The following is a 27,108-nucleotide window of genomic DNA, read 5'->3' on the forward strand; positions in this document are numbered from 1 at the left end:
AGCGAGAGGTGAGAGAGAAGTGAATTTTAAGTCATATCTTATTCAGTAATTGATCATTGTGATGGAACGTCGTTGAGGAAAAAAAAATGTCCTGACTTATAGTAAGAGTCTGAACTCACTTCTTACGAGCTCCACCTCCAGGAAGTCCATGTCTCCGTGGTCCGAGTGGTCGTCTCCGTAGGGGTCATAGAGGTCGTAGCTCTCCAACGTATCATCCTCTCCGATCATTTCCAGCTTGGGGGTGAGTAGTCCAGTCCTGCCATTGGCAGATGATTGCAAGTGTGCAGGATCTGGACTCTCCTGATAAGGGAGACGAGAAACAATCTCGTCGTGAACCTTCACTTCGTATCAAAGTCCCGATCGACATGAAATAAAAAAAAAAAAATGGCTCAGTACCTGGTCGAGCCGGTCGTGTTGTGGCGAGTACTGCTCCTCCTCAATGCTGATGAGATGCAGCGCCACGGAGATGGAGAAGAGGATGGCGGCAAAGAAGAACAGGATTTGCTCCTGGGACTTGAAGATAACTCGGAGGAATGTGTGCGTCCAGTCCAAGCCGCCGAGGGCGTAGCCGACCGCACCACCAAGACCTGAAGATGCAAACATTTTCTCTTTTTCCTCTCCTGGTGCTTTTCATACTCGTGTTTATCCACAAAGACTAACCTTCAGAACTCAGACACTACATGTTTAAATCTGTGTACGTTTGTGTTCGTCGGCCGTACCTGCAGAAGCAGCGTGAATGTTGAGCGCCATGTCTTGTTCCTCGGTGTCTGCCACGTCTAACAAGTACGCTCTGATTGGTCCTTCGGTGGCATCTGCGCAAAAGTCCAAGACCACCACTCCGAGCACAGTAAGAACTATTCCGAGAGGTTGTCTCCCTTGTTCATCACCCAAAGACAAACCTGAAGAAGAAATAGACGGAGATAGACATGATTAAATATAGGGTTTTTCATTGTACGAGGAGACAGCCATCAGTGGCAGTGATCATTAACCTATAAGCAAGCTTTTTAATTCAGCTTTTACCTGTTGACCGGCAGTGCAAGTAAACCATGTAAATAACATCTAATGAAAAAGACTGAGAGAGAATAAAAGCAAGAAAACAATTAAAATTGTTTAGACTTACGTGCTAAACTTTAGAACACAAGTCTAAACTATAAAAATACTTTGTTTATAAATAAAAATTTATGTTTTAGACATCTTTGTGATTGTGTCTGAATCTTCAGGTGTCATCAATAAGTGACACACAAACGAGACACAGAGAAATAGGTCACTGCACATTCAACATACAGCTCTGCCCGTTGTGCCTGACCTCATGTGTCTCATTACAGGGCGAACGAGTCTTTCCCTCCAGCAACGTGATGTCTGCTGGTGTGTGTGTGTGTGTGTGTGTGTGTGTGTGTGTGTGTGTGTGTGTGTGTGTGTGTGTGTGTTATCTGAGGCAGTGTGACTCAGCATGACTTCCCAAACTGGATTTCACCAACAACAAGGAAATTTAAGAAAATAACAAAAAAAAATTATAGAAAGCACAGCAATGTGTGTGTGTGTGATTTTTGTGCACGTGTGTATTTCTGCGTGTATGCAGGGGGACAATGGAGCCATGGAGCCACAGTGCTCACTAGCCAGGCACCCAGACAGGAACTGAACTATGATTGGTAGAAAGAGGGAAGCAAACAGGAAGCATTTCCCTGTGAACTGCCTGCTCCTGTGTTCCCATGTCAACACACACACACACACACACACACACACACACACACACACACACACACACACACACACACACACACACACACACACACACACACACACACACACACACACACACACACACACACACACACACACACACACACACACAGGTTACTTGAGTTTTCCCATGTCGCCTTCTGTTCTCACACAATCAAACATATGTGTATTTACAACCATGGAAATTCTCTGTTATTTGCTTTGCTCTCTCACACAGATACAAGTCACTGTTTTGCTTCCTAACCCCGTTGGCAAGGCGCTCACACACAGACCCACACACACCGTCACACACCTCCACCGTGCCCTAAAGCGACCTGAGTGCCAGCTTGTCTGCAGGACAATGGAGGCACAAGTGAACAAATGTGAGTAGAAGTGAATTGAACCAACCGAGAATAAACAGTTCACACATGTTATTTATAACTCCTTTTAAATGTCATTACACTTTGTTATATTTAGAAGATAATTTAAGGGCCCTGTACACTATTGTTGTACCTTTATCACGGATTTGGCCCACATTGTTTTGTCTCATGTGGGAAATAGAATGAAGTTGGCACAAGCATTGAATTGTAAAGACAATTGCAAAAAGGATTAGAGATATTTGTGGGAAAATCTGCTGTGTCAGTAGAACAGCGGTTCACAGTTTCTTCTACAGTTGAGTTTGAACCGACTGGCCAACCTTTCTCTTTCCTTCTGCAGTTTGCACGTTCTCCCTGTGCCTCTGCAGGCTTTAAAATAAATAAAGTGGTCATAAATGGGTTGAATTGTTAATGATAAAAACAGGTGAAGAGATCTCTCGTGACTTATTCTTTTACAAACTGCACGGTTGTTTGTTTATTTTTAATGCATTGCAGATGTGTTACAGTAATAATCTCTGTGTGAGGGTTTCCAGTTCATGTACACAGCAGCAACATATGCTTAAGAACACTACAAACTGACAGTATGGACGTTGGACGGACATTCACAACTATACTGATGGCATACAAATCAATATGCGAGTTGCCCGACAGAAGCTAATCAATCAGTTTGACGTGACGAGACCTTGTAATGACATCTAAATGACGCAATAAGCCGAAGGTGGGACGGGTAACTGTAGCCTCTGTACACGGGCGGGACTCTCAGCTGGCGAAACGTATGGTACGTGATGTTCTGCTTCTTCCAGCAGGAGGCTGCACTGTTTATTTCCTCTGTGAGATGGCCGCATGCTGGGGTAATGCCACAGCAACCACATATTTTACATTCAGGAGTTCATTTCTCACGAGAGCTGCAATGCTGCCGGGATGGATTTTTAAAAAAAAGAAGAGAGTAATCGGATTTAATATTTTTAATTAAAAAAAAAAAAAACATCTAAACAGACTCACCTATCAGTGATCCATTCAGAAACAGAGCGACTCCGATGAGCGTTCCGATGCAGAGAGCCAGGATGAACGGCCTCCTCCTGCCCCACCGCAGAGTGCAGCGGTCGCTGGCCGAGCCGATCAGAGGGGTGAACATGAGGCCGAGGACTGGACTGAGGAACCATGTCAGACTGTAGTACTGCTCTGGAAGACCTGCACAGACAGACAAACAGGAATTAGAACAAGAACAACTGACGAGAAGGAAAAGGAACCCTCTTAACCTGAGCTACTGTGTTCTCCACCGGGGGGCGCAATCAACATCAGGGCTGTCAAAGTGGGAGCAATAGTTTAAAAAAAAAAATACAAATAGACTGAATATTAAAGGAATTATTTATGCAAAGTAAAACAGTGAGGTGATTTTATTGGATTCTACATCGCCTATGAAAATAAAGAGTTTGATGGTGTGATGGCACAACTATGAAAAAATGTCTATTCAGATATTTGCATCAAAGAATTCATTCTGAGACATCAATATTCTTTTCTATAGTAAAAATAAAGAGCTGAAACATTAAGTGCAACTATAGTTTCTACTTCTGGTCCACTGTTTGATCCAGAGAAAATGAACAGAAAGCAGAATATGTACATTCATTGACTTGTGGACTTCTGTGAGCCTCTCACTCAATATCGAAGTATTTGAGAACCTGTGAATGTATAAAAATATCTTGATGTGATTCTTCTGAAAACACAAAAGCTCCAGAGTCTTGCAGTCCATTTTTAATAATGTCGTATTTCTACAGGTCATTGTTGATCTTGAAAATGAAAGAACTTTAAGAAAGATGGCGGCGAGTGAGAAAGGTTTTCTCTTATTTTCTCTTTTATATAAATTTAAGCCGATTGAGTTCAGTTTAACCGAGGTCGTTGCCTGCATTAAGTGGCCTTGTTACCCAGCACAGATTTAAATTATAGGTTATCTGCAACCTCCTGACACCGGAGACCAGGTGAGGCTTTCAAACACACCTGTTCCACGACAGGGTTTAAAATTAGGTTTGCAAAATGGAAACAGCCTTGGCACGACAAACACACGGGATGCAGCAAACTAATGAAGTGATGCACGCTTTCAGTACCGCTGAATATAAGCAGTCAACATGGTGTCAACTCATCAAACAGACCTGTCAACAAAACCACTCCCTGCTTTCCTCAGATCACCTAATTAAAGAAGCATTTTAAGGAGACGGCCTTCTGAAAACATCCTAATCACTCGTGAATCATCAAATGAATGGCAAACATGTTTCCTCATCCACCATCACCCTAAAACATCAACACGCACACTGATGGAGAATCAGACCTGCACGATGACTAATTCCTATTAAAAGTGTCTATTCCACTGCTCCTGTTTACAAAAGTTCTCACAGCAAGTCGTCACAACATCCTGAATAGACCTGGCTCGCTTTAACGCCGAATGAGTAATTCCTAAAAAAAAAAAATACTTATTTCTGAATCGGAATAAGGCCACGAGAACTGAAAGGGATAATCACACTATGTGAGATTACTGCAGATGGCATGAACGAGGATGAATAATTGCTATGTAGGGCACGTTTCCAGCAATGTTTCTCGTCAAAGGTCTGAACATTATTGGAATTTAAATCCTGTGCCGATAATCCAGCCATCATCCGACGGCCGCCGCGTCCTGCAGGCCTTGCAAGTCGACCCTGCTTTTGACATTGGACGGGAGGTGGAGGACACGTGGGACGCCGCCGCCACCAGGTCACAGAAACACACTGTCATCACTTATGCAGAGTCACGCCGACAGCAATCTGGGGGTCAAATATTTACCTGTGAGATTAATAAGCGTTCTGAACACGCTGAAGTGACTTCTTTGAAGTTGTTTGGAACATTGTGGGTGTGTGTCTATGCAGTGGCATAAAGCAAGTATAGGAGATTAGTCTTGTATAGGTGTTGTCAATGCTATTTGAATATTGACAGGAAAAACACTTCTCAACCTTTTTACATAAAGCGATACTGAAAGATGGATGGATGGATGGATGGATGGATAGATGGATGGAGGGACTTGCGGGTTAAAATATTTAGACACATTTTATACAGTGCAACCTCCAAAGTCACTGAGGTTCAGGAGCAAAACACAGACCCATTTGATTTCAACTGGGCAAAACTATAAAAAGAGGACACTGACCTATAAATAAGTTCTAAGTATGATAATCAATTTCATCCACGTTGTGCTCATGATATCCCTGTAATGGCTCCCCCTGGACACAGTGTTTCACATTTGAGCTAAAAGCAGTCTTTATTTTGCAGCATTCAAACAAATGAACCGGCATAATTAATCCTGAGCTCATGGCCGATTCAGAAACCAGTTTCAATCCACAGTTGCAACTATCTGTTGCAACTGTGGAGTTGCAACAGATGCAACAACAGCTGCACCTTTACAAGATCTTTGAAATATTTGCAATCATGACATGAGCAAAAAAAAAAAAAAAAGCAACTCATTCCGACTTCTCCTTGGTTGTGGGTCACGGATCAGTAAGCCTCTGACTTGTGAGACAATCTGCTTTCCTAATCTTCGCTTGTGCAAACTTTTGGTTTGTTTCACCTCCAAACCGCTTCGACTGACAGAGGTATTACACAACGAGTCTGGTGATTTCAGTGCTACTGCCAGACAGGGTTAAAAAGCCTCAGCTTTGTTTGGATTCGATTGATAAGTCGCTTGGTTGTATTTAAAAAAAAAAAAAAAAGGAAAAAAAAGTATCAGAGTCCCTTATGGAATCTGGCCTTTTAAAGGAAGCACCAATCAAACCCACAGATTTGAAAACAGTAAAAGATGATGGTGGGATTTCTAATCTGCATTATTCACAACGTTTTCAAGACAGTGGCAAGTGTCTTAGGCTCATATAGTTAAGGGTCACTATAAAACCTGATGTCCTCGAGTCATTGTGCACTTATTTAATATAGATGTCGGAGTCAGAAAAAACGTTTTAGACTACGCCCTTGGATATAGTATCATGACTTCACTGAGCTGATTACAAGAACAGGAGCGAGTATAGGAGGAGGCAGTCACTCAGCTCAGAGAAAATAATTAAATCAGAACTCGATCATTGTCTCACTGAGGAACTGTCGCTTGATGCAGCTCACTGAAAAACAAATTAAATTCCATTTGGCCGCCACACCGTCTCTCCACAGAGTCCAGACAGACACCGGTGACGTCTCCTTGTGAGGTCACTCTGGTTTCTTCCTGATGTGTCCACCTGCAATATAAAGATCTCGAAAACTAAACTCGCTCAAATGTTATTAGGCTGTCCTTGAAACTGCACAATTGCCCTATGGGAATGTATTTTGCTGCTTTTCGCGGCTGTAACTGAGCAGAAACTGCATGGGGGGGGATTTCAGTGACGCACCTTTATAAAATGTAATGTGGCCATTTTAACTCAAACAAGATATTTGTTCTGCTGCTTGGATGTAATGATGTGTTGGACTACATCTAATGATTGACTGGAAAATGTCTCGTTTCATAATTTCGTCTATAAAAGTGGGAACCCCTGAAAAGAAATACCAAAATTTGCAGTGAGACAGATGGTGTTTCTTCAACGGTGTTTCAGAAAACTGTCTGCCACTATCCCTTTATGCAAATTCAATTGACAGTCAGCCATCAGTTATTTGATTAGATCTGCAATAGAGACAGTAGAAATGTGGCATTGCTTCAGATCGATGGAAGGAATAGGTCACTGTCATTTTATTCCTCCGAGATGGAAATAGGGGATGGAAGCCAGACAGCAGATTTGAATTGGTGGCACGCAATGTAATCAAGGAGACATTTAGACTTCTCGAAATATAAATAAATTTCTCCGAAAGGATCAAAAATGTCAATATCTGAGTGTCATCACACACACTTACTCAGAGACAGTGTGAAACCCCCCCCCACACTTCCTGTAGAGATTGATTAAAAACACTTTCTATCTGTTCAGGTTCTGCAGATGCTGCTGCATTAAGAATCTGACTGGCGAGCAACTAAACTCACAGATGAAATGTTGTGAAATCTAAGAAAATCCCGTCTGACGCAGCAGTCTGAGGTTGATGGGAGTTGCTTTCAGGTAATGAGATTGTTTGGAAAGTTTTGTGCAAGGGCGGAGTGTTATTCGTTTGCAAAACCCAGCTGTCATGTGAAGAACTTCCAGCTGCAATCATGGTAGTTGTTATGTTTTTTTTTTTTTTTTTTTTTTTTTTTTTAAATGAATCACGTTTTTCTGAAGCTGAAGAATTTTGGGCTGCGGACTTCTTGCCAGTGTGAGACAACGAGTCAGAAGGGTCCGCAAATATTTACAGCTTAATTTCTCGCAAGAGCACAAATGTACAGACTATGGAATTGGGAGGACTGGACCTTCCACCAGTCTTCATTAGGATTTGGTCCATACTTTAGATCAAGGATGTCAAACATGTGGCCCAGAGGCCATACCTGGATTGTAAGAGGGTTCAATCTGCCCACGGGATGACTTTGTATAAATATAAATAGCGAATACGGCCTTGACTGCAATTTCCCAATAAATAATTGATATTTTCAATTTGTCTAAAGAGGGGAAGCGGGAATTGACAGAACTGAGCAGCAGATGGCAGCAATGCCCATAATGCACCTTGTGAAGTAACATTAGCATGAAAGCCATGTTCATGTACACGTGCACCCTGAAAGCTGCTACAAAGGAAGCTTCAGGCACGTTTTCAAGATTCCAGACTGCTCAGAACAGGTTTTGTCAAAAGAAAAACAAAAACAAAACAACAAATAAAGAATGTTCCAGAATGTTTTTATTAAGACAAAATAAAAATGTGGACTTGTCTTCTATTTTATGATTGGATCATATGTGGACCCTAAGCTGATCATAGCAATTCCTAACGATCATAGAAATTAACACTACGTCCGACCAGCGACCGCAAACATGAGATGTACTCATGGTTAGTTGGGAAAACCTTGGATGAACTCCTATTAAACTAAAAACACGAAATGATTGCCACACACATTGTGTGTGTCCTGTGAGAGCTGCTGCTGTTTTGAATTGTCTGGACTGTTGTTACACTAAACACATGTGCTCAGGTTTTTGTGTGCATGCCACAACACCCCTGTAATCATGAAAATACAGTCGCGGGGACAGCAGGGTCACTATTATGTACAATGACATGCTTTATTTGTGTTGCTTGTGAGAGAGGCTGCATAATGTAATGGAACGTGCTAAAAGAACAAACAGATATTTGATAATAAATAACTTACTATCACTTAAAAGGCAAAGTGTATAACCAATTTAAAAAAAAGAAAAAAGAACGACTGCTCTTTCACGTCAACCCTGAATCTCAAACTTTCTCTTTCCGTCACATAGAAAGAGAAATTTTTTTTGTAATTTTGATTGGGAAGAACAAACAGTACTATGCAAATTCTGGATTGAGCAAATTCTTGCCGACTGGCCTTCGAAAAGTGTCAATGGAAAGAATTATGAATAAAATGAAAACAAGTGCACATGATGCATTTACTACAACTGCTGCTTTTCATTTTGAAGGTAGCATTTTTTTCCCTTCAGTTTATGCTTGAGCATGCACACTTATAGCCATCAGGCACAGCTTTGGGAGCATCTGTAGCGTCGGCGACACTCGCACGTCGAGACGCAAGAAGCCTTCCTTGACCCCCGACACTTTGGAGAGTGAGTGTTTTCTCCCCCAAGACCGATAGAAAAGTGGACTGCCAGACAGACTCACACGGGAGAGCCGCGTTGGCACTTTGCCCTCACTTGAGACTCGACAGGCTGTGTTCCTGTCGTCCTGTACAAATGTCAACCCCTCTCTTTCTTCCGAGGGGGCCATAAACAGGGCTTGACCCCTGCTGCCATGGTGATCAGGTCTTGGGAAGTCTGTCACCACGGGAATTCCATCACCTACACTTCCTGTCTCCTAATATGGCCGTGTCATTCACACTGCGCTTCCTGCGGTGGAGTTTGTTCAGGCTGGGGGACTCCTTGTCTTATAGGAGCTTTTTTTTTTAAATTATTATTATATTTACATTGTGTCCCTGTTTTATATATTTGCAAGCACCCAGAAATGCATGGAAACCCTGAAAAACAAAAGACTGGAAGAAAAAAAAAAAGCAAGTGAAATGTCCAATACACACACACACACACACACACACACACACACACACACACACACACACACACACACACACACACACACACACACACACACACACACACACACACACACACACACACACACACACACACACACACACACACACACACACACACACACACACACACACACACACACAATACCTGTCAAAAAGTCAAACAGTGGCACAGTCATAAAGTGGGAAACAAAGCTGCAGATAGGAATCGGACTGTTGGGTGGTTTGTCAACATCACAACAGGAAAACAAAACCCGGGTAAACAGTTCCCACACACACAGACACACAACAAACGAAAAAAAAGTCAAACACAGTAATAAATACATGCGTCTGTTCCCACACACATGCATGCATGCACACACACTTTCCAAAATGAAAGACACAAACACTCAGTCGAGTTCCCACACACTGCAAGTACTGTATGCTCACACGCGCACACACACTTACACACACTTACACACACACACACCGAACAATACTGAGAGAGTCCAGACGCAGGAAGTATTTCTGAAAGAAATGAGTGTAGAAAGAGACAGGGGAGAGATGAAACGGGGAGTGAAAGAGTGTGAGAAACGATTAACATCAAGGAATTCAGATAAAGAAGGAAGGAAGGAGTGAGGAGAAGGTGAGAGGAGGCGGAGGAGGAAACATGGAGGACAGAGGTAGCAGAGGAAAGTTTGTATTCCGAGCCGCTGAGTGTTGCTGATTGAACGTGGGAAAGTAAAAATGCCCAATCTGCTCCATCTATCATCAAAGTGCTTTATACACATTTCCTCACACACTAAAAATGGAGCTCAATGTGTGACTGTTCGAGTACAAAATGTCCATTCATCAAAGCGTCTTTGTTGCTTTTATGTGTGTTTCCCCACGTTGACTCTGTATCAAACTACCAAACCCTGACGATTACAGCAAAACCGACAGGTCACTTAACTAATATGGTATAAACAAACCTGAGAGTTGATTTCATACTGAGTTTTCCACTGTGCCTACCTGCTGACTTTTAAACTGTATAAAACAAGCGTATTTCTCTCCTCTCCTCTTTCCCATCCCACCATCCGAAAATATTTTGTCTTCAAAGAGAGCTTTGAAATCAGTTGATATGAATACTATGAATCCCTCCACCCAAGCACATTTTCTCAACAATCCTCCACTTGTTTTCACTCGTACAATTTGATTTGAATTTATTTCCTGCAGCTACCAAAATAACATTCTCAGAGTTACTATATGGATAAATTACATTTTATTGTTGGGAAAACGTCAAAACATTTTTTTTAAAGCAGTTTTTTTAAACTACGTTGATGCATGAAAATCGACTGCAGGATGGTGTGAACAACTCCACTAATTGAAAGCAACGTTTTCAGCGAGCGTGGCTCATTAGCAGCCGGCGAGAATGATTAGAACTCATATAGCCATCGCCTGGTGAATTACCAATGACAGCTATCTGTTGTTTTTCAGCGGGATTCATAATTAAGTGTCGGTCTTAATCACATTTCCGCCTGTTTTTCGACCACAGCCAGTTTCTTTGGGACGATTTTTTGGAGTATCGAATGTACCCAGTATGATCTCCTCTTAATTTTCGTCTTGGCTGGAAGTGTTTGGGTGAGGCACCGACTCCTGCCACACACCCAGGGGACACGTTGACTCCCTTTTCCCCATTGTATTAACACCCCGTTAGTGTGTGTGTGCCACATCTCCACCCACCGCTCACTGTTGCAGACTCAATTACATCACCAATGCAAAACGGCGACACCCTTTTCCGATGAAGTTTGGCTTTACTTCTAAAGTGTTACTCACGTCGACCTTCCTAACATACAGAACATAATGTAGGCAATCACATTATCTGGAACCCATTAAGGTTTCCTTTGTGGTCACGTTGACGGAAAAACCCAGAGTCCCGACTCTCGTTTGACCATTTTTATCATCGCCATAATCGACAGTTCATTTATTTCTCCAAGCTATAATTGTCTTTATCCCTTAAGATAATATTAACACTTGATCACAGCTGCATCCATCCATCATCCATCCATCTCCCTGGACTGCAAAGAAAACATTTGTCGGGTTTTGAGTAATGGGGGTTAGACAATTATGTAGTGGTTATCTTTCTCGCCCTTTGGTGAGAATGTACCAAGAGGTCTTGCACAGCGATGAATGTTCTGTAAGACTGGAGACAAGCTAAATGAGTACGACATGTTGAAATGAGCTCCAATTTGACCAAAGGTAAAGCTAAAAAAAGAGAGAGAGAGAGAAGCAAAATATCAGCTCCAAATTTTTCATACAAAATTCTCTTCTACGAATTAAAAAAAAAGCAAGAATGGAGCCTTCGTCATGTCAGTCTAGTCTTACTTGAGGTTGACCTTCTCATCCAGCAGTTGCCACATATTCTCACAACAACCTTCGCCAGTTTTATACATTTTTCTGGAGAATTCTGTGTGAATTTCCAGCAAGTATTGTGCAAACAACGACACTCTTTTTTTTTTTCCCCTTCCCTTGTTGTCTTCTCCTCTTTTTTCTCTCCTGTTCCCATCCCTCCCATTCTCAGTCTCCCATAAACACAGAGCAGCTCTTTCATATCCTGCGCTGGCGTGAGAAAACTGCAGGGAAAATGACAAGCATCCCGAAAACGAGTCGGCGAAACGGTGTGAAAGTGAGAGTCGGGCAGAGGTCGCCACGGGAGAAAGTGAGCAGGAAGGAAGATAAGGGTGAGAGCGAGGGAGTCACAGACGGAGGAAAGGAGGAAGCAGGTGTTTTTGAATAAACAAACCAGGCGCGTCAGGTGTAGAACTCGGGGAGGAATGGAGGGAAGGAACAATTGCGGTCCGTAACAGATGGACTCCGGGAGGCAGGTTTAAAAAATTTAAATCGTGACATCAATACTGTATTATTGAAAAGCGGTTGGATGCCAAGTCTGAAGGCCGCAGCGCGTGTCTCACTGCTCTCATTCACACGATATTCTCTGCAAATATCTGCACCTATGCAGTAAACTGAACTCCAAAACAAAATGCAAAATGAGCCTTTTTTGTCCTGCTGTGATGTTCCCAAGACTAACTAAACTCGGTGAAACTTCTGCTGCAGCGACGCCGATTTAAGACTTCATAACAAATAAGAAAGTTTTGGGTTTTTTTATACTTGTGGGCGAGTTGACATGTTGATATTGATGGAGAACATAGATTAATTATTACGCACTATTAATTTGTCATTAATATTAGTCAATTTTGAGATTTTAAGGATGTTCAAAAAGTTTCTTTAGTGTTGTTCATCTTGTTTTTTTTATATATATATATATATATATATATATATATATATATATATATATATATATATATATATATATATATATATATTTGTTGTCAGTTAAATTGTGTGACGCTAATTTAAATAAAATACCAGATCTAATGCGAATGCAAGATCAAGTTCACCGAGGGCACAGACCTTTTATAGGTACTGTAAATGTTGAGCTAAAAGCTTTCGGCTCAGCCTGCAGATTTCTGCGGAACCTAGAGACCTGCATGCGGCTATTATAACAGCAAATATAATTAGAAAACAAAGGCACCAGCTTGTGCTACCAACTGAAAGCAACTTCTGATGGCGTCGGTACTCACGGGGAATGTTGAGTGGGAAAGAGGGAAGGTGGAAAGATCAAAAGTGGAGGAGGAAAAGAGCTTCCTAGTATGAAGAGATGATGGCAACATTAGGCACATAACAAGCGCTCGCACATCCACAGAGGTCTCGAACGAAAGAAACGCACAACACAACACTGCCCGAGTCAAGTCACGATTTACAATGTCCACTCGAGTTGAACGAAATGTAAACAAGCTGCAAGTTACACAACATTAAAACCAAAAACCTGAAACAACACATTGGCTGTATTGACATTTAGAAAGGAGTGAACTTATTAACACCAGAGTGCAGCTTTAGCGCCGGTGCATTGTTATAGATTGTTAATATCATTCTTCACAGGATGAAGGGTTTCACTTTGTACACACGCGCAAACAAATCTGATTAATATCGAGCGAGAACTGCTCTGAGAGCGCTTTAGGAGCCCAGTTAACCAAGAAAAAAAAAAAAGAGGGGATATTATCCTCTGTGTGTAAGTGTGGCTGTACATAGGGGTGAAATCCCCCCCCCACCCACCAACCGATCTCTACTCGGAAAAAGCACACACACACACACACACACACACACACACACACACACACACACACACACACACACACACACACACACACACACACACGCTGCTTCGAGTCAGCAGAGTTATGTAACTGCACTGCAGTAAACTAGCTGCCTCCTACTGTGTGGAAGAGAAAGAGAGAGAGAGAGAGAGGCAACGATATTAGACACCAAGGAGGAGGTTTCAGGCGTCGCATTTAAATAACATATAGAATCATGCAAACGCGTTTATTTGGCGCTCGTCAGCGACAATGACAGATGAGCATGTGCGACCGACAGCGGGGCGGGGTCGCTCCCTGGCGGGGCTGACCTATCGCACACCGGAAAACACAAAGCAGAATCACTGGCTGCCCTTTCACTACCGCAGAGGGGGATCAATAAAACCAATCAGCGCTGATCAGACTGTAATATTATGTAACCAACAAGTACAGTAGGCCAGCTACGTTGCAGCAGATCCACAAAGTCTTGTACAAGTTTGGTTGGTAATGAACAATAATGAGACGAAACTCAACACCAACATTCGTTCAGTTCTTCTATTAAAATGTTTTGAAACAATACCATGAACTGGTTTTTGCCGATGTATTGACCCGTTCACACGGATCCTCTCAGAAGAGTTATGTCAATATTGTCTAGTAATTCACAATGAGGACGCAGGGTTAAGCCTTTCCACCCCAGATGCCCCTGTCCCTCTGTTACGGTCTCTCTTCACAGCTGATTAGTTTGATAGCAAATGTAAAGTTTACTTGTAAATGAATGAAGCGAAAATACAAGATTGAATGGAAATGCTATTGACTCTTCCAACTTTAGTTATCGTATCACAATACAACGAAATGTAAGGAATCAGAACTTCTGCACAGCGATATTAATCATATTGCTTTTGCTGAAACTCACCACCACTGACAGACACTAATCAACTTTGTTCACATACAGATAGAGAAATGTGATCCAAGGTCGACAAAATAATGACTGCGGTTTCTGGTTAATCTGGTTAAATTGTTTCTGAACTGAAAAACACTTCCACCCTCTTTGTGTCAACCCCCACAAAAAAAAAAAAAAAAAAGGTGCAAGATTAATCTGTCAGTATTAATTATTCATTCTTGTCATTAATACACCGTCACAGTCAACGGGCGTCAGCGAGAGAAAGACAGCAGATGTTTTTCTACTCTCCTTTTTAAACACCCCTCCCTCGGCACAAACACACGAAATCACCCCGAGGCCAGCCACTGCTGTAGTGCTCACTGAAGTGTGTGTGTGTGTCACTATTAGGTTTTATAGATTTTTCTAGTCATTTTGAGTGAGTCCAGTGCAGCACAGGCCATGTTGGCCTGTGCGTATATCCAAAAGATAAACAGACGTAGAGCAGAAAAACAATGCCCCGTGTGCACACATATTTCTTGCTTCAATGGAAATTTAATCGCACTCATGTTTGTTGTGTGATGACATGTGTATAACAAAAAAGCAACCAGTGTGAGGTTGTGATGATCGGGTTCAAGCTACTGGTGTGTTTCCAGACGATTTATTTAAATAATTGGCCTTCTGGAGGCCATGTGAACCTAATTAAACAAGTCAGGTTTAACCTGCACCTAATGAAACAAACGATCAGCACACACCTGCACATCTGACTAATAACACCAGATGACTCCACCCAACTGTTTGTAATAGAGAAGAATATCAACATTGATTACTTGTATAAAATCCATTTAGCTATAAAGCGCTATACAAGTGAAATCCATTTACCATTTTACCATTTAGTTCCCTTTGTTTAAAAGGAGCAGACATTTATGCCTTATTGATGATGAACTTGTTATGCAAGCATTTAAATAGAGTGTGAATAATGGAAGTTAGTCAATATTGATGTTATAAAGCACATTTTCAAGTAACAACCAATATTCAGTGATGAATATCAAAGATCTCCCAATATATTCTTTCCTGCCATCCTGAAACAGTACTTGGCTTCAAGCCACATCCACGCTAATGTATGTCCCCTACAGCCCCCACTGATATTTATTTCCTGTTCTATTCAATTACTTTATATTTTTTGGTTTTGCAGCCACAATTAAAGCCACAAGGTGGAAAGTCTCATTTGATCCATGTTGCTAATGTCTGACATTTGATCATTGATCGTTTATTTACTACACACTAAAACACGGTTTAGTCTGAATTCAGCTGCTCATTGAGGGACAATTGATATTTCAAATGAACATATTGGGTTGATAAAGTAATGATTTTAGGTTTTTGTCCTGCAGCTTAAAGAATGTGCTTCCTTTCATGTTTTCATTGTCCCTCGTCATCACCTGAGAGCTCGGTGGCGGCTTGTTTTCGATGAGCTCACCTCCCTGGAGGGGCGGGGTGGGAACAATGTGCTGACAAACAAATTCAGTTCCGCATTCCTTACATATCTTGCATTAATAGCGCACACATACCTAGCATATCGCCCGCACGCCCGTGTCAGCGCACATAATGAAGCTTTGTCTTGAAGACTAAAGTATCTACTGACTCGGCATTTAACTCAACATCCAAAACACAAACGAAAACCCATCGGCGCAACCTGGGCAACAGGTCAGATCGCGGGCAGAAGCTTTTTAACGACCCCCTCGTGGGCCGCAGACCACACCGTGGTAACCACGGCCGTCAATTTCCTGTTGGTCTCGTCTTTCACTGCACCTGCGTTGCACCAATAACCCAGCTCTGCAACACTGTTGACATGAGCCAACAGGTCTTTTTTGAAAGCCTTTTGTGTTCGTCTGCTTGCAGAGTACACAGTAATAACTAAAAAAAAAAAAAACTAAAGTAAAATCAACAAACGAAATTAGAGCTATAAATAGCAAAGCTCAAAATAACCGATGAGACTGGATGGGTGTGCTTCCCTTTGTCCGTCTGGGGAGACGAGCAGACGTGTCTCACAAGGTGCCATGAATACAATTTACACTACCTGAGGCTGTAATAGCTCACCTTACATCTATCGAAATAGTTTTTTTTTCTCCCCCCCTACACATTTCCATCATTCAAGTCATTTTTGAATTGACCCACTAACTGGTCCTGCACTGACTCTGTCCCATGAACGAATTGGTCAGATTATGGTGATTAGTCTCTTTGACATCAAGCCAGTCATTTATATAACCCTGTATTACACCGTCTGCAAGGTCATCTGCTAGATTAGACCGGCTGACATGATGGGATCACTCCGTGGATTAGGCTACCTGGCATGCTAGTAGAAACACAAGATCAAGCAAATTGTTTTTTTTTTTTTTTTAAGTATGAGACGATTCAATTTGCAACAACAGACCTGAAGATGTGTAACACAAGGCGACCTGAGGATCTGCAGGTGGGACTGACAGCATGCGTTTTGATTTTTTTTTTCTGTCTCTCTCTCTCTCTCTCTCTCAAAAAAAAGTATTTTATCTCAAAGTATTTAGTGTTTCAGACATCATGGGGATTACATAAAGCAAATGTGAAGACATTGACGACAGTGAGCTGTACTGCTCAGCCTGACAACCTGAGAGAATAGAAGGACATTTCTTGTTGGATTGAAATAATCTCCTTAAGTAAAGCCACAGAGGCCTCAAAGCAAGGATAACAATGTCATGGAGCTGCCAGGCCCGGACTGTTTTGGGCAGTGCGGAGCTGCATCCAAAGCGAGTCAGTCAATCAGGCAAACACAGAGATTACAGATTAATAGGTCTGACAGTTAAGAGAAGCCCTGCGGGTCAACTTTGCTACTGTGTACAACCCCGATAAAACACGTGCTGTGATAAAAATAAACTTTAAACACGAAAGAAGTCAGATATCGTGAAGATATAGAAATCCTTCTCATATAAAACCCTCAACATGTGACAAAAGGATGTTTTCAGCACTTTTGCAAGTGGAAAAAATATATATATATATATATATATATATAGAAATGTAGATGATGTTGTGTTTAGTGATTATGGCAAACAGAATAAAGGATATTTCTAAAATGTTCTCCCAAGCCTGATTGTAGTAGTTTGAAGTATATAAGCCAGTAAGATGCCGAATTTTGCTATGTTAGCAAGTTAACACTGAGATCATTCTTTGCTCTCCAAAATTAACGTCACTGCAGAATAATATCCGTCTCAAGTCCTGCATATTACCAAATTCTAATCCTGGTGTTGACATTCGATTTACATGTGATCTCTAGTTTAATTCCAGTTACTGTCCAGTGTCTCAGGTGTTCATTCATCTCTCGTCTGATTGCATTGTAGCCGCTTTATAGATAAACCCTTTGTTATGGTGCTAATGAATTCACAGCGACCAGACATGAGTGTGTCTGTTAAAACCAGGGATTGTTTTGCCCGCCTGTTGACAGCTCACTTCCTGTCTGATTTGTCTGCAGTTGGCACCATGATGCTTTAACGGCTTCCTCCGAGTCACTTTGAGTTCAGTTCTGAGAAAGCTTGTTATGTAATATGCCACGCTTGTGACCAAAGAGGACGACAGGACACTGTGTCTACAGTCGCGCCTCCTGCACCGTGCCTCCTCTGCCTCTTCACTCCCCAATTCCTTCCTTCCCAATGGTTGCCCCCGCTCTCCTCTTTCATCTTATCCTAGCTTTGCCTCGGTGACTCCTTCCCTCCAATCCCAATTTTAGCTGCATTAAGTCGTTAGGTGGTGATCCGACTGAGGGTGACTTTCACAAAGGACAAGAGGAAAATATATCTGAAGGACTAACAGAATCAAATATTGCTGATGTACAGAAGCAATATTGCTTCATTCCTGGTTGCTCATGTCTAATTTACAGAAGCCATTCTTTTTTTTCTTTTTTTTTAAAGATTGAACTGAAATCAATGTCTTCAAGTGGTTTTTGTCCATTTCTGCTGCATCCACCAAATAAAAAGTTTGGTCAGTTAAACATGTAATTCAGTTCATTCACAACATATTAATCACCAGAAGCCTTTCCATTTTTGTCGTTGCTGGCATCCACCAACATATCAATAACTTCTAAAAACAAAGCCAACAGCTCTTCCAATTATCTGGCAACTTCTCTATATCGCAACTTTACAGCATCCTCATTGACACAGCTAGTGGCCTTTGGTTCAAGGTTGGTGTTTACATTCCCCCCCCCCCATGCGAGTGTGTGTGTGTGGGTGGGTTTTCTTCATCAGAACAAAAACATGTGTTTGAGGCCAGCTGTTGACTCTGGCTTTCCCATAGGTGTGAGTCTGTGTGTGTTTGCCCTGCGACAGACTGGTGACCCGTCAAGGTTGTACCCTGCCTCCACTCTGAACATCCAGAATAGATGTACAAATGTCCAGCCTGAAAACTGTACTGATTTCATACAGAATCTTCAGGTTGTACATGATACGTTCTGTAAACGTGTGGGGGAATTCAGAATACTTGTACTTTAAAAAAAAAAACCAAACTAAAATCATGGAAAACATTATGCAAGGGTTTTCCTGGGATCACTTTATCGCTGCTACTGATTTGTGATTAAACAGCAGTGAATGACTTTGACTCTCCTAATCTCATGTACTTTAATCGAGGAGGTGATGCGTTGAGAAACAAACTATTTAGAGCCCCTTAACTTGTAACTGTTGTAACACCTCTTTGTACCACAACAGGCTCAGCCCACTTTGGTCTCATCATTTTTTTACCTCTAACTTATAACTAAACTTGCCTTCATGTCCTTATGCCTTTAGGGAAAACGTTGGTCTCCTTGTAAGAGAACGGAAATTAAAAAAAAAAGCCCCAGCAACCCTCAACACAAGACCTTGTAAGGTAGAAGGTTCTTATTCTAACTCAGCGTTGTGTAAATACGGACTCCTTGACCAAACTCCGTCCGCTGCACACTCACACAGAAACACTCCCCCTTTCTCGTTCCCTGACCCCGGCGTTGTGGGGTTACTCAAACACAATGGTCCCACTCAGGGAGAGCCGGTCGGCCAGCTTACTAACTATCCAGCTAATTCTAATAGCGACAATCAAACTCCAGCATGCATGGAGCATTTGCTACATGCAGAGGGTCGATAATGATTTTCCTAATACTTGGAAATCTGCCTATAGTTGGGAGTGAGGTTTGTCTCAGCATGTTGCTCCAAAAAAAATCCCCCAAAAAATCGATTGGAGCATGTGAGACTGCATCTGAACAAGTGTGGCGCAGCAGCTGCTTCTTTACTTTCAAGATGTTTCACTTTTATAACTTATGACTAAACCAAACTTTCAGGTTGTTTTAGGCTTAATGTGCGTCTCCTTGTTCACGCAGTCACTCAATACAGGAGCCACAATGTATTTTCCAAGTGAGCTTCCACATGGCATCCACCTTGTTAGTTCTGTCAGCAGTTTTTTAACTCTGTCACAATGGTCCTGTCAACACTATACAATAGTGTTTCATTAGAAAAATGATTCAGTTCCAGAAGAGATTTTTTTTTGCAGTTTCCCACTGGTATGAATTCATAACAAAGCTGACGTGACACACCACATCAAGCTCTATTAATACATTTGCAGGGCAAAATTTGCCATTAAAAAAAAAAAAAAAAAAAAAAAATGGACACAAAGTGCATTTCCATTTTGGATCAAGCCAAACTGTCCTCAACCTGACGTGATATAACAGACGAGACTAGACAGTACAGTCAGGAAAATCTCTCCAAAGTGTCACTGGGACAGATCATAAGCTTACCATAAGCCTGCACTGACCCCTTTATATTAGTAATTATCAACAAGCCCTGGATTCTTTCTATGGGAAATGTTTTTTTTTTTTTTTTTTTTTTAGTTTGCTCGCTTTTTTGGGTTTGTAGGGTCTAAATCGTACTCCCAGATTGAACAAACCACGTCTCCAGCCTCAGCAGAGAGTGATAAACCTTTAACAAGTCACATGTTTGCTACCTGCCAAAAACTGCTGAACTACCTTCAGGATGTGCAAATAAGCAATTGTTTGCGATGCCTTCACATGAGAATACTGTGTTTGCGGTTCACTGCATCCTGAAACAAGCACGGTGCAGATTGACCTGCAGCCTGTGCAAATCCACTGTGCGGAGTTGCAATTTTAGGCAAAATCGAACACGACACACCGTGGCAAAGCACTTCTCTTCACAACTTTGAAATGATTTGCAGAGAAAGTGCCTTCGGTGAGCTGCTTGTTTGCACTCCGCTTTCAAATTCATTTAGGTCGTAAGAAAGCTTCTCTAATTGCGATGAGTAAAAAGGTCAATGTGGGAGGCAGTCAATTAGCCCGACCGGGAAAAAAAAAAACACGACACGACTGGATTAACTCGCTGTTCGGGGATCAACCTCAGCTTCACCGTCTGCATTCGTTTTCTTTCTTCTGGTGGGATAATCTGCAGCTCTCGTGCCCCCAAGCGGTTTTGAAAAACACTAAGAAGGGCTCAGACGCAGCCCAGAAAAGAAAATAGGCAAGAGCAGCAAAATCCTGGCTAAAATTAGCAAAAAGATGTGCGGTAACTTAGGTGTCCGATGCTCCCGTATGAGACGAGTCTTAAATAGAGTTGCAACTGTAAGGAAAATAAAAAGGTACATTATGTTTTCATGATCCCCGCCAGTATTTTTTTTAGCCATGTTAACGTCTTAGATACCGCCGTCACAGCCTCACCGTCTGCAGCGTGAAGCTCGACTTCTTTAAATGCCCTGCACATGTCCGTCCTTCAAACACAACAAAAAAAATTGGAAGCGAATGGTACCCTGTGGCGTCTCATCCTTGGTGAGCCTGCCAGGAGTCATGTTGCCCACAGAGTGACCTCCTATTCATGTTATGTAAGCGAGGAGCTCAACACTGCGTCACTGAGGGGGAAGTAAAGATTTGGAGGGGGGGGGGGGGGGAAACGAGACCGAATGAGGATTGCAGGGAAAATGACTGAATTATAAATAAGGCTGTGGTTGTTGCCCGCCTTTTATAGCCTCGGCATACTATGTCCTTCTTCCTGTGCCTGCTTCTCACTCTTCTCACCCTCCGAGACTCCAGACCAATGAAAGCAGGATCACAGTTGGCACACGCTCAAAAGCCGTCAGCGATGACGCTGGCTGTGAAGGATGCCCAGTGTGTGTGTGTGTGTGTGTGTGTGTGTGTGTGTGTGTGTGTTCAGTGTCTTAGACACAGCAGGTCGAATAAAAGGCCATTTGCACAAGGTGAAGAAGAAGAAGGAGGAGGAGTTGTCTGGCGAAACAATTTGTTGTCTCGTAGAGCAGCAGCCAAATAGATTAACACTCTCTTTTCCAAAACACATTTCCTTTTTTAAAACATCAACCTCGAATATTTCTTGTACTTACTGTTCACAGCTTTTTTGCACATCAAATATTCAAAAAAAATAGTTTCTGGACAAACGATCCATGTTAATCCAAGCAAAGTACAAAAACACTTTTTTTTTTTTGAATTCTGCTGTGAGGGAAACTGTAGCAAGTGTCGAATATGAAGATTACGGTTTCATTGAAATACAAATTATACCATCAAATGCAATCATTGGTTGAGGTGGTGTCCTCGCAGCAAGCTTTCAGGGACACAGCCGCCTGTCGGCCATTACAATTTTCAAGAACGCTTTTCAAGCCCAGTGCACAAAGACTGCATTAAACTGGGGAAAAAAAATACTGTGACAACTTGCTTCACGATGTTCAAAGCTGCAGTTTTGTGCAACCGACAACCAATCAGAGGCCTTTTGTGGACTAAAAGGCCCCCAGGTGACAGTAAGAGCCTCTTCCTCAGTGTCTTTGCAGGTGCAGGTGTACAAGCTTTAATGCACAAACTCTACTCACCTATCTGCAGCAGCACGGGCGTCACCAGCGCCGTCTCCATGGCGTAGCAGAACTCTCGGCCAAACATCACGGCGCCGTGCATCACCCATCTCTTTAAGGGTATGCCTTCGATCGATCCTTCGCTTGCAGACTCTTCTCCTCCAGCGCAACCCCCTTGCACTCCTGCCCCTTTGCCGCCCGATCCATCCGCCTCGCCTCCCGCTCCGCCTTTCTCATCAGCCGAGCTGGATGCGGTGGAGTTCTTGGCATTAACCCCACCCACCAGAGATCCGACCTGCATCGCGTCAGCCTCTGTGTTCTGGGGAGGCATTGTGGAGGGCATGCACGCAACGGGAAAACAATCAGGCTCCTCGGAGCAGACAAATCCGGCAACGATTACGAACGTAGAGAAAACGGTACTCCGCTGACCTGCTTTGTGTCAAGATACTCGCAGTTTCTTCAAAACTAGTAGTGACTTCCTAGAAGTAACTTACACTCTTTACAAGGTACAAAATGCAACCAGTGGCTGTAACTTGTTGGTTATATCATCTATTTCTAGAGTGTTCCTCAAAAGGATAAAACTGGGGGAAAAAAAAAAAAGACTGTAACAGATAATGTCCCAGCTGGAGAGGTAATGAACTCAACCTGCGTCCTTTGAAAATTAAAAAGATGCTTACTAAATGAATAAAAACTATTCTCTTATCTACAGATCGAGGACAGATCTGACTTTCCAGATATTCGAAAAAGAAGAAGATCAAATTCAGCTGTCCCGGCCAAAAAAAAAAAAACACGGCACCTTCAAACCCAACACCCCTTTATCCTTTGTTTTCCACTCGCGGTTGAAAAAAATAAAAGAAAGAAAATCAGCTTTGCAAGGGCTTCGTAGAAAATCTCCAAAAGTAAAGGAAGCGGTTGAATTTCACAGGAAGAGAGAGCGGTACATTCCAAGAGTGACTTTGTGCATTTTCTTCTTTGTGTTTGTCAGGTGTGTGAGATGATGCCTGGAAAGCTCTGTCAGCTTTATTTGGTACGTTAGTGTAACGGTGTTTGTGTGCGTGTGTGTGTGTGTGTAGGATGTATGGATGTATGTGTGTGTGTGTGTGTGGGTGGGTGTGTGTGTGTGTTTATGGCTTTTTTGTCATTGAGGTTTCCCCCTCTTTACTGTCTATCAGAAGCGGTAAAAATCCATATAGAAGACCATTCAGTGAGTTTCAGAGTCATTTTGTGTATGGAGGGCTGGATGGAGAGCTGGATGACGGATTGGGTGGGGGCGAGCAGGAGGCCGCGGGGGGAGGAGGGAGGAGGTGGAGGGCAGGCGGCGACGGTTGGCGGAGCTCCTCTGAAAATCCCCATCGATTGGCTGATCAATCTGGAGAAGGAGGGCGACGTGGGACAATTGAGAGAAGAAAAAAGAAAATCACACATTAGTCGACCTTGAAAACATTACGTCACGTGTGTCAAGATAAATTGGCTGCGTGTCGGAATGACGAGTCCTGCAATTTGGTCAGCTGACATGAAAGGGGAGGTAAGAAGAAGTGAGTGTCCTCAATTTCAATATTAGGCTGTATTACAATTTTGCTGTGTGGTCATTTTGCACATGTCGAAATTGTGAGAGACACCGTCTGTGCTTGTCTGAGGTTTCTGTGCGCATCATAAACAGTCCAGGAGGTATGGGTGGAAAAAATGTGGATGCCAAATTGTCCATGTCAATTACATCCAAGTTGATCAATCTTAAAATTCAAACATAGAAGAATTCAAAACAACACAAATCCAGAAATTAACCGCGTCATTGTATAAGCCGCAGGCTTCAAAGCGTGTGAAAAAAAGGAGCGGCTTATAGTCCGGAAATTCCGGTACTTACTTTTCACCTCTAAGAATTAAAATGTAGAATTATTGCTCCATTGGATGTATAACAGAAGCCCCCCTGCTGAGGGGCAAATACTAATGTTCTGTGCATTATGTTGGATATGGCAGTGTTTTCTTTCTACACAAAATTGTAGATGGACTTGAAGGTAATTAGAAGTTCTGCCTGTCTGGTATTTCATGCATTACGTACTGAAACACTTTACTGTTTCTTACTCTGAAGAATGTTTTTTTTTGTTTTTTGTTTTTTTTAAACCAACAACAAAAACAGAGAAAAACAGTCTTCATTTAAAGAGAAATCCTGATTGGAATGTCTGTGTATAATCTATCAAAATGGGTTCATTATAACTGAAGAGTTGCTATTCTTTAAAAATCCTGATCAGAATCACATGTCTCACTGAGAAAAAGGCAGAAATGTTAAAGAGACTCAACGTATAAGAGAAAAAGTGGTTTTCAGTCATTGGGGACAACCAACCCATACATGCTGGCCTTTGTCAGTGTTGCTTGTTTTGAGGCTACGACAGGGTGACATCACAACTCACGTTCTGGCTTCAGGCCTTCTGGGGTAGTGGTTGGTTTTAGTTGAGACAAACTTGAAACTCATCGCTAATAGCCATGGGCCATAGCGAATCTTTGCCTAACTTTAAAACCGTCACCACAACCGTGAACTTAGTTTCACCTTGAAACATGTATTCACTTATGGATATAATGCTGGTTTGTTTGGGGAGGCCCCGTTTGTTTAAGATTATTTTTTACGGTACATCCAAGACCTACTGGGATTGTGAAGCACCTTAAAAGGTGCCACACGCGCACACACACACGCACATACACACGTAGAGAGACGAGACGAGACAAGAGAGAGAGAGAGAGAGAGAGAGAGAGAGAGACTCTCACACGTGTGTATTTTTGCAATGAAAAGAGTCCATTTTCATAGAGTGTAATCGCACTGAGCACATGATTCATCCTCATAGACACTCGGACAGTCTTTGAACTGGACGGGAGGCATGAAAGAACTCAATGTGCTGTATGAGCCGAGAGATTTTCACATTGGGCTACTGTTTCGAACAGAGGCCTTGTGTGTGTGTGTGTGTGTGTGTGTATGTGTATGTGTATGTGTATGTGTATGTGTATGTGTATGTGTGTGTGTGTGTGTGTGTGTGTGTGTGTGTGTGTGTAAGAAATGACATGTATGTGGATAGAGGAGAAGAGTGGAGTACAAGAAATATGTATTGAAGTTCAATGACCATTTACAACTGAATTAAATTCCAACGTGTGTGTGTGTGTGTGTTTTTTTTTTTATGTGCAGCAGCTCACTGGATTATAGCCCGTAGAGACGGCACGTTTCAGCACACTCAACACACACCAACACAGCCCACGTGAACAACAAACATACATCATAACAGTGCCAAGACCTTTGTCAATCCTCTTATGGAGGGATGGAGAAAGAAAACCAAATGAGAGGTGGAACTCTGAGGAAAGAGAGAGAGAGAGAGAGGCAGGAAGGAAAGCGGGTTTGAACAGGTGGACGGCGGGAGGAACTCAGCGCTGGAGTGAGAGGAGTCGACATGAGTCGGTCAGTGAGGAAGTAACAAGCAGGGGAAGACGGGGACAGATGGATGAATGAAGACGGAGGTCAAAATATATTTAATCTCCCTGCGAGTTTGTGATTCCGCTCCACTTTCAATGCTCTCACACGTCGGCCATTAACATTCATGATTCACTCAAGATGGCCATGAATATTTTATCACCCCGCAAGCGCGGGCAACACACAGCGCCCCCCCCTCACCTGACCTCACACACTGCAGCAGATTACATAACCGTCTCCCCGCTCCTTCACAGGCGCCTCACAGATACACACTAATGTCCTACAGATTCTGCCGTGGCACGAGCAGAACAAAGTCTGCGGCCCGTCGGGGGGGGGGGGGGGGGGGGGGGTAAGGCAAATCACTAAAAGCTTCCACCCAGAGCAAGACAAGTCACAACAACAAATTGCACTTTGGTGAGCAATGACTTATTTGTCTTTTGGTTGTTGTTGTTGTTGTTGTTGTTGTTGTTGTTGTTGTTTTTATAATATGGCTCACTATTTACTGTGAAATTTACCAAGTGACACATAAAACTCATGCAGACAGACCAAATTACCAACATTTTTCTTTTTAATGCGACTGGCATTTGTTTGCAGATGACTTTCTCCTTTCAGCATCGATGCACCACAGTTGTTCACCTTTATATAATTGGAGATTGTTCCCTTCATAAATTACATTCTCTTTATTTGTAGTGAAACCAACAACCGAACCCAACAACAACAAAAAAAAACCAACAACCTTTGAATCACCTTTTTGGTCTCAAAGCAACTCTGGAACTACAAACTCAGAATATCAATATCAGAAAAAGAAAAAGATTTGCACAGACAGACGCAATTAAATTTTTATGATTTGCCTGATCATGTTACGCTAATGTGCAAGTAGATGCATGCAAGGTCTGTTGTATGAATTCAGAATGTTTGCTGCTAAACTGAACCTGTTTATTGATCACGGAGCCTCAAAAATCAAACCTGCTCTCAGCCATTAAGCAAAGCAGCAGTGGAAAGAGTCAAAGTTCACCCATGAAACTGTAAACCTGGTTTCTCCTCCAGACTTCTTTGTGGGGAAAAAAAAAAAGCATTAATAATCTAAATCCTCTCAAGCACAATCAAGTAAATATTTCTTTCAGGACAACATAGACAGATGGCAAATCATATATCAAAAGTTATGACTATAAAGTCAAAAATGCGAGAATAGAGATTAAAATTACGCAAAGATCAACAAGCACTGAAAGAAAAGAAAAAAAGTTTTCTCATAATTTGGTCCATCCACACTTCGAAGTAGAGTTACTTGTTCCTGCCCTAGAAACAGTTTCTGATAAGATGAAACAGGACGTTGTTCAATGTTCATTCAGAAATGGGCAGATAACCATCTTCTGTTGGCCTTTACTGCTCCTGACTCGACACTAAATCCCAGTCGAAGAATAATCTCGTCATCATTTAGGTCAAAAAGGCGGACTAGAAGTTAATTTATTTCGCCTTGTGATAAACAGTGACGTGACCAATTATGGATTGTCAGGGTGAATTTGGGGGATTTCTGCAGCAAGCAACCA

General features: G+C 42.2%; 1 protein-coding gene across 1 annotated transcript in view; it reads right to left on the minus strand.

The window, feature by feature from the left end:
- slc45a4a (solute carrier family 45 member 4a) overlaps positions 1–23,378 on the minus strand; it is a 28,382-nt gene extending 5,004 nt beyond the window's left edge. The window contains exons 1-5 of the mRNA XM_080516532.1: positions 22,135–23,378; positions 3,099–3,287; positions 720–899; positions 397–587; positions 120–300 (exon numbers count right to left, since the gene is read on the minus strand). Coding sequence (XP_080372658.1) covers positions 120–300; positions 397–587; positions 720–899; positions 3,099–3,287; positions 22,135–22,456 — 1,063 coding nt within the window. The 5' untranslated portion in view covers positions 22,457–23,378. The remainder of the gene's footprint in view (positions 1–119; positions 301–396; positions 588–719; positions 900–3,098; positions 3,288–22,134) is intronic.
- Between the last annotated feature and the right edge of the window lie 3,730 nt (positions 23,379–27,108).

The sequence above is a fragment of the Blennius ocellaris genome (genome assembly GCF_963422515.1).
Source record: "Blennius ocellaris genome assembly, chromosome: 20".
In the NCBI taxonomy this organism is placed as follows: Eukaryota; Metazoa; Chordata; class Actinopteri; order Blenniiformes; family Blenniidae; genus Blennius; species Blennius ocellaris.